The sequence below is a fragment of the Macrobrachium rosenbergii genome, chromosome 49, assembly GCF_040412425.1.
Source record: "Macrobrachium rosenbergii isolate ZJJX-2024 chromosome 49, ASM4041242v1, whole genome shotgun sequence".
NCBI lineage: Eukaryota > Metazoa > Arthropoda > Malacostraca > Decapoda > Palaemonidae > Macrobrachium > Macrobrachium rosenbergii.
In genome coordinates, this window is record NC_089789.1 from 12,433,863 (window position 1) to 12,446,368 (window position 12,506).

The 12,506-nt window shown below is 34.8% G+C and overlaps 1 protein-coding gene across 1 annotated transcript in view; it reads right to left on the reverse strand.

Moving 5' to 3' along the window:
• The window catches only part of LOC136832337 (muscle M-line assembly protein unc-89-like), a 502,631-nt gene that overhangs the window by 71,723 nt on the left and 418,402 nt on the right, over window positions 1-12,506 (reverse strand). Inside the window, 4 exon segments of the mRNA XM_067093248.1 lie at window positions 4,296-4,543; window positions 6,246-6,404; window positions 10,043-10,242; window positions 11,609-11,787. Coding sequence (XP_066949349.1) covers window positions 4,296-4,543; window positions 6,246-6,404; window positions 10,043-10,242; window positions 11,609-11,787 — 786 coding nt within the window.

Genomic DNA, 12,506 nt, shown 5'->3' on the forward strand with positions numbered 1-12,506 from the left:
CACTGTGTCAAAGTACCATTTCAGTCAAATAATTAGTTTGAAAGATATTTGAGAAAACCGATGACTCGCGGTCCCTGAAATGGACAGTAGTTGGTTCATCCTCCAAAATGTTCCACCAAATTATCAAAGAAATACTTAGTTGATGTTTCAGAAAACTAATCACCTCATAACAAACACTTTAGCGGACTGGCTTTCTGATGAGGAACAAAGTTTGTCAAGTCCAGTAGTAAAAAAAAACACTTTCCTCAAGTTTTTCTTGAATAGTTAAGAGTAAAACCACTGCAGAAAGACTTAAACTTGGTTTACTACAGTGGCTTTTTTCTTAACAAGTCTGCTAATAACCAGGACCCTACATTATATTGAATATTTTCTAGCTATCTTACAGCTAACAGCAATTCAGCATAGTTCCTAACCTAAATTAACTTGTACTTTACACTTTAACATTCAGTTTATATCTAAAGATGAATTAAATCTAAAATGGGAGCATTGCAAAATATAATCATAATAATGTATAAGATGAGTACAGAAGTCCATTAAATTAATGTGCATCAAGCTGATGTTACTTTACTTCAATAAAGTATTGAAAGTCCTTGGGTGAATTTTCCAATATATTTCATAAATGTAATAAGATCAAATATTGACTGATGATGCAATATACTCTAGTAAATAGAGAGAACCTTTGCTTTTCTTTCTAAAGGTACTCAAAAATAATCAATGAACGTATTCTAAATTACTTCTAGAGATAAATAAAAACACCGTATAGCTAATTTTTCCTAAAACTCTTCATTGGAAAATTGAAGAGTACGATGCACACATTATTTCTCATCCATAAATACATTTCTATGATAATTAAAACTTCACTGAAAATTGAAGAACACAGTGCATATGTTATCTTCCATAATTATATTTCTATGATAATCAAAACTCTTCCCTGGAAAACTGACGAACACAATGCATACCTTTATCTTCCATAATTATATTTCTATGATAACAAAAACTAAAGTAAATACTACGTCTATGTAATGCCTGTCAAAGTTTGACATTTGTGACTTGTAAAAAAGGAGGAATAGTATTTTATTTTTCATCAAAATAAAATACTACATCTGTTCCAGGTTTCGTGGCCAGCTCAGTACAAACCGAACCAGTGCATAGAACCTGTGTTCACTCTTGGAGCGTGCAGAACCTATAGAACGCTTGAGTTCAAAGGCTGACGTAGAATGCTCCCAAAGTCTATGACCCCAGCATCTACTAAACTACAAGAGTATTGACATTCTGTATTCCTGACTTCAAGAAGCATTTGATGATGGTAAATGCAGTCTAGGTAGACATGTAAAAGCATAATGAAGGGAAATTTAATGCAGTGACTTATAGATGAGGATGGCATACAAAAAATTGAGAACATAACGTATATAAACGCAGGCAGTCAGGCATGTATGTGTGTACATGAATTTCCTTGCAAGCACACTCATAGAAGTACCAGAACGATTTCATCTCATTGAAAGGTATTAGATGAGAAGGCTTCTAGTTAAAATAAATACTTTCTAATTTACCAGCAACTGACTTTATAGAATAATTATTTAAAATTCTCCTAAACATTTGGAATACAATGTGTACCAACTCGTGCAGTCAGGCATGTGTGTGTTTATATAAATTTCCTTGTAAACACACTCACATAAGTACCAGAACGATTTCATTTCATTGAATGGCATGATGAGCAGGCTTCTAGTTTGAATTAATACTTACCAATTAGGCAGTGACTGTAAAGGGTAATTATTTAAGATTCTCCTAATTTTGATAAGATCTTTCAAAATAAATTAGGCATTCTAGTTAACACAAATAAGCACTTGGAAACCACTGCAAAATTACCTCATGTTATTGACTTTCAAATAATTTTCTGCATTTTGAGAAGATCCAGAGAATTACACCCTATGGTACAAGCAGTGTAAGATCATTAAGTTCAACTCTCTTTGTCCAAATGCACTCCCTTTTGGAGATGAAAGACAGAGAGTGCTTTTATGCTTTCAACAAACTATTTAGGCTGCATTTGGACCCGTCCCTTTGATCTTTAGGTAGTCATCAGCCTCATAAGATATCTGAGTTGCGTTGCATTCACTCTTTTTGGAAAACCTCGTTATTTTAGGTGCTCACATATTAAAATTTAGATTATTATTATTATTATTATTATTATTATTATTATTATTATTATTATTATTATTATTATTATTATTATTATTATTATTATTATTCAGAATATAAAATCACTATTCATATGGAAACAAGCCCATATGGGCCACTGACTTGAAATTCAAGCTTCCAAAGAATTTGGTGTTTGTTTGAAAGAAGTTACAGAAGGTAATAGTAAATACAGAGAATATAGATCAGTTATTATAAAAGAAAAAAGCGGATGAATCTTCAGCAGATAATGTGAAGTGTTTTATTATAGTAATGCATTGCATCTTCGCTTGAGCTTATAATTTACTCGTTTGCCAAGAGAATTTTCAAGACTATACTTTTACGCCTGAACACTGAATTTATTCTTTTTAAAATCTCAGGTTGAAAACCTCACTGTTTGAGTGCTCTTGCATTAAAACTCTTTTACCCAGAGAATTATCAAGATTATGCTTTTACGCCCAAAACATTACATACATAACTTTTGAAAGCTTCATCATTTTAGTGAATTTAAGCAAATATTCTACTCTTTTACCCAGAGAATTGGCAAGATTATACTTTTACGCCTGAACGCTGAATTTATTCTTTTCAAAACCAAACTGTTTTAGTGGCCTTGTATTAAAATTTTTACGACTAATCAACTCTTTTACCCAGTGCTGTTGTCATTAAAATTGACGAATTTTCTAATAGGGACATTTTTTTTCTTCTTCTTTTTTTAAGTGCTTTTTCCCATTTTTTGTATGGGGTAGTAAATTGCATTCTTTTTGAAGATTTTTATTTGGCTTTGGGCCTGGTTGACCGTTCTATCGGCTGCCCTGCCTGACAAGACCCCTGATGTAGCATTTATCGTTTCTCCCTTTCTCCCAGCAAAGACGTTGAAGCTTAGGTCACTTCGTTTGTTTTTAGGAGATGTTGGTGTGGCTTTGTTTGAGTGTGTTAAAACACCCATTTTGCAAGCGAACCTATCCGTTGATTACATACACAATCACGAACAGTAGCAAAGAGTCTGCCTCTCTGACCGGTATTTTGAACCCCAAAAGACCTTGGGAGATATTGATCTAGGGAGAGATATATAAATGGTATTTATATGGGCACATTGCCCACACATGATGGAGATTAAGAGTGAAAAGGAGTTTAACGGTGTAACAGGAGGAAAACCTTTTGCAGCCGCGCTACGAAACAAATGTATGGAATAGCTTTTGGAAATTTAGGATAAATATGTCAAAAGCTGAAGATGGAGTCAGACATAATGTAGAATTTACGCAAACACCTTATCCACACATAAAGAAGATCCGTTTTAGCCCATATCTGAATGAAATCCGTCCAAACAAAAACCAAATTCCTCTATGAAACAATTATATGGAATAGCTTTCGAGAATATAGGATAAATATGTCAAAAGATGAATATGGATAGATGTATAACGTAGAATTTATATAAACAACTTGCCCACACAGAGGAAATCCGTTTTCATTCATAATGAAATCTGTCCAAACAAAAATGAAATTGCTCTGTGAAACAATTGTATGGAACAGCTTTCCTGAACATAGGAGAAAATGTAAAATAATATAAAGCAGATATAATGTAGAATTTATGAAAACACATTGCCCAAACATACTGCAGATCCGCATTCGTCCATATTTGAATGAAAATCGTCCAAACAAAAAGGAAATCGCTAATGAAAGAATTGTATGCAAAACCCTTCACGTAAACACGTTGACCACACATAAAGGAGATCTGTTTTAGTCCACATTTGAATTAAATCAGTCCAAAGAAAAATGGAATAAATATATCAGAGATGAGCAGGGGAGAGAGATATAGTACAGAATCTACGAAAACGCATTGCCGACACAGAAAGGAGATCCGTATTCGTGAATAAGTGGATGAAATCAGTCCCAATACCAATGAAATACGAATCTGATACTCACACGTCACCAGACACAGTGTAATGGAACAGCTTTCAAGAATATGGAATAGATAATGTAAAAGATGAATACAGAGAGACAGAGAGAGAGATAAACTATAGAATTCGAGTAAAATATTGCCCACAAACAAAGGAGACCCATAATCGTCAAAAATTTGAATGAAATAAATCCAAATAAAACTGAAACACAAATCTGATACTCACACGTCGTCAGACACTTCGAGGCTGGCCTCGTGCTCCACTTCTCCCTCCCTGTTCTTGGCCACGACCTTGTAGTTGCCGGAGTCGCTGTAGGTGCAGTCCTTGATCAGAAGGGTCTGCCCGTCGCCGTCCCTCCTGACGCGGATCCTGTCTCCATCGGCCTCCAGGGGCTTGCCGTTGAAGAACCAAGTTAGATCGGGTTTGGGGACGGCGTCGACTTTGACCGACATCTTGACTTCTCGGCCTGGCAGCTGAGGTTGTTGAAGAAGAAGGAAGAAGGAGAAGAAGGTAAACATTATATTCTGGAAAGGACTGGATGAGAAATTGAAGAAATGATGCAGTTATTTATATCAGTTCATTCTGTTTCTGTTTTCTCAATGAACATTTATCTATCTCTCTATCTATCTACCTATTTATCTATCTTTATGCATATATATATATATATATATATATATATATATATATATATATATATATATATATATATATATATACATATATATACGTTATTAAAATGATATTTTGTATACGTTCAAGAATGCCCAGTAAACCAGTTATGTTTCCATTTCCTACGAAAATTCCATTTTTTCATTTCCATTGTAACAACCATCAAAAAAAAAAAAACTATATAAAAATAACAAAAATTATACTAAGAACAGCCTGTTTTTAAAAGATTAGCTGATGTCTTAATATCTCTGGTACTCGTCCTTCATCCAAGCTATCTTTGACTTAGAGCCAGAATTTAAGATGAATATCAGGAAGGCAGATGTTGCCTTTCCTGTTATTTATTTCCTTCAAAATGTGTGTATTTGTATGCAATATGTTTTGACAATTCTAAATCGCAACTGTATGAAAATAAGTATTTAGGGTGCACATGTAACTATGCATGAGAGACGTTGCATTGAGAACTGTGACAAGAGGTTGGTAATTCTCTCTCTGCATTGTTATTGCTGTAGTTCTTCTTCTCGTTTTAGATTAAACCAGCATTCCACTGGAACAGGCTCTTGCTCCCAGAGCAACCCGCAAGAAGGCTACACGCAAACTTTTGACACTTGAAGCTGAGCAGGAAGCCATCGTTCCACTGGCAATGGATCTTGTTCCTACAGTAACCCACCATAAATCTACATGCAAACTCCTGGCAGTTGAAGCTGGGTAGGGATCCACCCGTTCCACTGGAACAAGTTCCTGGTTAAAAGCAACCCATCAGAAGGCTACATGCAAATTTCTGACGCCCTTAGTTGGGCAGGGAGATACAGGTTCCATTGAAACGAGCTCTTACTCCCAGAACAACCCGTCAGAAAGGTACACGCGAACTTCTCACACCTTCAGCTGGGTAGGGAGCCGCCAGTTCCACCAACTCGAGCTCGTGTTCCCAGAGTAAACCACCAGAAGGCTACACGCAAACTTTTGCCGCCTGCAGTTTGGGAGAGAGCCACCCTCTCCACTGCACAAAAGCAACCTGTCAGAAGGCTACACACAAACTTCTGACGCCTTTAGCTGGGCAGGGAGCCACCCGTTCAACTAACAAGGGCCCTTGCTCCCAGAGCAATTCATTATAAGGCTACAAGCAAATCTGATGCCTTTAGCTGGTAGTCCACCCGTTCCACTGAAACGAGCTCTTGCTGCCAGAACACCCTATCAGAAGGCTACTGAAACTTCGGGCGTCTGCAGCTGGGCAAGGAGTCACCTGTTCCAGAGCAACCCGTCAGAAGGTTTCATGCAAACTTTTGGTGCCTGTAGTTGGGTAGGGAGTAACCAGTTCCATTGAAACGAACTCTTGCTCCCAGAGCAATCCATATTAAGGTTACAAACAGACTTTTGACGACTTTAGTTGGGCAGGGAGCCACCCGTTCCACCAACAAGGACTCTTGCTCTCAGAGCAACCCAGTAGAGGGCTACAGGCAAACTTTTGACGCTTGTATGAAGCTCTGCAAGGAGCTACCCGTTGCTTACCTTAGCCTGGTTGGGGAAGGTGCTGGTGAAGAAGGGAGCCTCGAAGCACTTCCTGATGGACACCTCACATTCAGTTTCGTCGGAGCCCTTGTCGTTCTGGATGACACACTTATACTTGCCGGCGTCTGAGCCCTTGCATGGGCGGATTTCCAAGTAGGCCTATGAGAAAGAGAGGTAATCTGAATTATTCTCTTCCTATACGAGCACTTAACAGATTTCCCTGAGTTTTTTATATATATGAAGGGAGGGGAAAAATTTGGGGAGGGACTTTGGTGAGATTGGATTTTAAATCTTTAATAGGGCGTATTAAAGGTGCCTATTACCTGTTCCTTAGGCATATCAAAATGCTCAGGTGTTAGTTTTTAATCATAAATCGGTAGATGATATGACAGATTTTACTTATATAAGTCTGAGAGCTGTGTGATCTACACACAAAAGTGAAAGCCCGTGAGTACGCATAATATATACTTTACGTTTTGGAAAGTGAGTAATAAACAAGAAATAAAATTAGACTTTCAAAATAAAATATTCTTCTCTGAATGGAACTACAATTAGACTTGGGTCTTTTGCAAGCCAGTAAAAATTTCACTCTTGTGTGCAGGCTTCCATAATTAGCAAAATTAAATTTATTAAAGTCAGTTATTTGTAGTAAGTGTACCGGGAGATTTATTTGTTAATATTAGGTTATAGGCAAAAAAATAAATATATTAAGAAATAAAGCAGCGTTAATTTTAAAATTAATAAATTTTAATAATAATGAAGTGGAGCCATTTGAATGAGGATATTAAGGAATTACGTTACTGAAATAAAGAAAAAAAATTAAAGTTTCTGAATACTAAAATTAAGAAGAAGCGTTCCAGGTAGGCCTTTTAGTAAATAATATTCTCATTAGTTCTGCCAAATAAAAATAAAAGTAAAAAATGAAACAAAAACCAAGTGAAGAACTAAACTATTTGTTAGGAGCAAACAAAATCAAAATTTATACAATCTATACAGCCTATATGATTTATACAATTTAATACAAAGTAATACTCAGCCAAATTAGTCTCTACTACTGTATGCAAATGTCTTATATGAATTTTGTTCATTCTTTTCCGTTATTATATTCTAATATCAGCTAAGAATATATTTTGGTTTATATACATGAATATACATGTACATAAGAACTCTTACACAAAAAAAACATATATCCTAACCCATTCGGTTTTGTGCAAAGGGTAACGAAATTATCTCTATAACTACTGAAAAAAAAAATATATCAGCAATACAGTCTAATACTATTTTCTTAACTCCTGCAATGGTAATCCACTTAGGTCAAACAAAACAAAGACAAATAGAAAAATAATGGAACTATGAAAGTGTCATTCAAGTATTATGACTTATAAACAGACAAAATCGTTTCTTATTGAATAATTGTACTTATTTCCCAATATGTGAAGGTATACCTCATTCTGAAAATAAAGAACAGTATTGAAAGTCATTAAAACCTTATATCACTGGAATGGAAATTGTAAGTTATCTATCCTAGATGCCTTAATGATAGGCCACCATCCACTACTAAGTATGATTATGTATGATTATGTATGAAAGCTTCACTTTTATTAGAGTTTTAAATAACCTAACTATGGTACTAGATTATTCAACAGCAAATTCATTATTTTTATTTCAGAAATTTTGCCCAAAGGTCACAAATATTCATATATTTATATGTATATGTATATGTATATATATTATATATATGTGTGTGTGTGTACATACATATGTATACACACATATTCATACATATATACATACATACATACATACTTACCATGTTTATATATACATATGCACTACATATCAACCGTGATGAACAAATCAAGGTATTCAATCCCGCCTACGTCTTGTCATCATACACCTTTAATAAGATCTACTGGAATGAATTGGTATGACTTCGGGAGAGGACCGTAGGACCTAATAACCACAATAAGTGCATCTGAAGGATCCCCACTTGTGAAGGCTAATTGGCGTGAAGGATCACAGGCGATCGAGTAATGATAAGTAAACTGAGGAGGGTTCCTTCTGAAGTATTTTTTTTTCCTTGTCCTTTTTTGACTATGAGACTAATACCTTTAAAGGAGCTGAGAGAGAGAGAGAGAGAGAGAGAGAGAGAGAGAGAGAGAGAGAGAGAGAGAGAATCTTTAAAGGATGTGTAATATGAAAATCTGGGAAGAGAGAGAGAGAGAGAGAGAGAGAGAGAGAAATAAGAGAGAGAGAGAGAGAGAGAGAGAAAGTATAAGAATAGTCATAAAATCTCTAATTCTAATTCACTAAAGGTCTTAATTTAATCATTTTAGCAATAAATAAGTTTCACCATTCAGATAACAGCATAACGGGTCTTCTGAAAAACATTTTTAATATAGGAAAACTCGAAAATAAAAATACATCAATTATTAAGGGTTACTGGCAATCAAAGTCTAATAAATAATGGATTTACTTTCACTTACTCTACCCACACACATACAAATAAATATATATATATATATATATATATATATATATATATATATATATATATATATATGTATATATACACACACTCACATACATATATACATACATATATATATATATATATATATATATATATATATATATATATATATATATATATATATACATACATACATATATACATACATATATATATATATATATATATATATATATATATTGATGCTTGGGGGGCGGGAGTCTCATTAACTTAAAATGTCAGAATGACAGTCCTAAAATTCGAGTTATATTCCAACCTAAAGAAGATTTGTTCTTCCTCTGGTACAACTGACAGCTCACTAAAGAGATCATAAAGAGTTCCTAGTAAAAAGCTTATTACTTATCTGTCAACAAAATATTTCACCGCTTATAGAGGGAACTCGTTATATAGTCTTTTCTTGTGACATAGTTTTCATATAAGAGTTATTTCACAGAATAACTTCCAGAGCAAGTTATTCTGTGAAATAACTCTTATATGAAAACTATGTCACAAGAAAAGACTATTCTCAGTTGATTATTAAACTACAAGAAAAGGCTGTCTTTGGTAACAAGCCTCTCATATATCAAAAGCAGTTTCTAGTTCAATAGGATGTTCAGTACGAAAGAATCCTAATTAACTCGTACATAACAAAGAGAACTTATCCTATTCGTTGAAACGATGGCAATATACAAAAATGGATTTTATGCGGGAATCCATTTTCAAAGGCGAAGTTTCTTTTGTACGAGAACACGAATTTATATGGGAGAGCGTCTGGTTTATGGCTAAAACTGTGCCTGAAGCCTTGTGGCTGAAATATAGGAGCCGTTTGATTAATGTTTTACTTTATTCTTTTTCGTATTTCAAATTCAGCAGTTATTAAAAAAACATTTTAATGTTAGTTGAATGATTATAGAATATAATCCTATTATTTTGTAAGGTATTCTTTCGTAAAAATAAGTTATATTTGCTCGTTTCTAGATCAGCAGAGTGGTCATATAATATTCTTTTATTATTTTCCAAGGTAATCTTTCATAAAAATAAGTTGGATTTATCAAGAATTCTGTTATAAATAAATGGATGTATCTTTTCCCGTTACGTTCTATGAACAATATGGCTCTCTGAGAAAAGTCACAACAAAAAATTAACGTTTCGGCACTTGCATTCAAACAATCTTCAGTAAACTGTGATAGCCATTTAAAGACCCATAAATAAATTCAGTGAGATCTTATCCCTAATTATATCAAGTCAAAGTCCCTAAATCTGTCACACTAAAATCTCTCCTCACCCTGTCTCCATCATAGGTGAAGAAGACACGATCATCCAGCTTGATTTCCTCTCCATCCTTGTACCACTTCATGTTGGGCACGGGGCCACCTCTGATACCCACTGGCAGGCGGATGTTCTTGCCCTCGTCGTAGGTCATGTCTCTCAGGCCCTCAGAGAACTTGGCAGGACCGTCTGGGTATCCTTCTCCCCTCTGGAATCCTGTGGAGGATAAGAAAAATTTTTTTCATTAAATTTTTGTGGGGTCGAATAATTCATTTCAACTTGAAGGTAATTATGAATTTGTTGAGTAAACAAATGAGTTAAATGAAAATGTACTAAAACTTTTCATAGATTCCGTTTACACTATTCTGAAATTGTAGAAAATGAACTAGATTATCTGAAAAGTATATCTAGAGTATATCATAATTCAATTTACTAAAACAGAGTAAGAAAGTAATCAGTAAAACAACAACTACCTACCTGACAATATCTCTTTTAATTTTTCACATTCATTAAAATTCAACCCCGCAAGTAACTCCTCCCCCCAAAAAATTCCAAGATAAACTAAACGTTTATCACAGAAAGGTTTATGCCTTATGCAAAACTGGAAGTCTCCGACATTAAAAATTCATAGAAAAATGCAACTTTTATCAAAGACACGTTCAGTTTTTACCTAAAACTTCAAACCCCTAGTCCATAAAAATATACAGAAAAATAAAACGTTTACCACAAAAACGTTCATACCTTACCCAAAATTGCAAGCCTCCCCCCCCCCACCCTCTCATCCCCTTACCCATAAAAATTCACAGAAAAATCAAACGTTTATCACAAAAATATCCATCCTCACCCAAAACTGCAAGCCGCCCCATCCCACTGCCCATAAAAATTCACAGAAAATAAAACGTTTATCACAAAAACGTTCATTCCTTACCTAAAACTGAAATCCCTCCCATGAAAATTCACAGAAAATCAAACGTTTACCACAAAAACGTTCATTCCTTACCCAAAACTGAAATCCCTCCCATAAAAATTCAAAGAAAAATAAAACCTTTATCACAAAAACGTTTATGTTTTACCCAAACTGAAATCCCTTCCCCATAAAAATTCAAAGAAAACGTAGATGTTTATCACAAAAATGTTCATTCCTTACCCAAAACTGAAATCCGTCCATTAAAAGTTCAAAGAAAAATAAAACCTTTACCACAAAAACGTTTATGTTTTACCCAAACTGAAATCCCTTCCCCATAAAAATTCAAAGAAAACGTAGATGTTTATCACAAAAATGTTCATTCCTTATCCAAAACTGAAATCCCTCCATTAAAAATTCAAAGAAAAATAAAACCTTTACCACAAAAACGTTTATGTTTTACCCAAACTGAAATCCCTCCAGTAAAAATACACATAAAAATAAAACGTTTACCACAAAAACGTTCGTGTTTTACCCAAACTGAAATCCCTCCATTAAAAATTCAAAGAAAAATCAAACCTTTATCACAAAAACGTTCGTGTTTTACCCAAACTGAAATCCCTCCCATAAAAATTCACATAAAAATAAAACGTTTACCGCAAAAGCGTCCTTCCTTACCCAACACTGCAAGCTTGGCGGAAGAGGAGACATCACCCTCCGGATTCTTGGCCACGCAAGTGATCTCGCCCATGTCTCCCTCAGTGGCCTTGTCGATCTGCAGGATAACAGTGCCGTCTGGTTCAACGATCTGCTTGTAATGAGTGCCATCGATCTGGATTGGCTTTCCATCCTTCAACCTGCAGGATGGCGAAAGAGTTCTGAGGATTTGTTACGGAAAGGGTTGAGTAAATGTGTGCACTTCGACTTAGAAAGATCTCGAGGTAAAATTATTGGAGATATATGTGATGGATGTTCAGAATGTGAGGTAATTTGGTAGAATTATTGGGGATATGATGTGTAGGATATTTAGATTGTGAGGTGATTTGTTGAGAGTCATTAGAAGATCTTGCAAATTGACTGGTTTAAATGGCTAACTGGATGATTTGGATCTACTAAAAATTGTAGCTGGCGTGAAAATAAGTCTATAAAGAATACAGTTTTCATTTAATAGATATGAAGAGATACTGTACATGCCCATATATACGCATAAAGTGTATCCTCATATTTATTTTTACAGTGTGGTACAGACATTCTACAGGTAATGAATTCCCCTTTTACCCATAACAAAATCCTAAACAAATTAAGTAGGGCAGAATAATTTACATTTCACACTGTCAGTAGTTTGCAACATCAAACTGGCTGGATCGGTAAACCAGTTATAACAGACAGGAGAACATGGATAATGTTAATCATTTTGCCCTCTTGAATTAATAAAAATTCGCCTCCTGAGAAAAAAAGGAAGATTTCTTCTCTCAGAGTAAATAACATCAATAAAAATGCGAACTCAGCTCCCCCATCTGTATTAAGCGAGAAGAAAATCCATTCCTGCTTTCTGGTGACGCCTCCTGAATTCAGA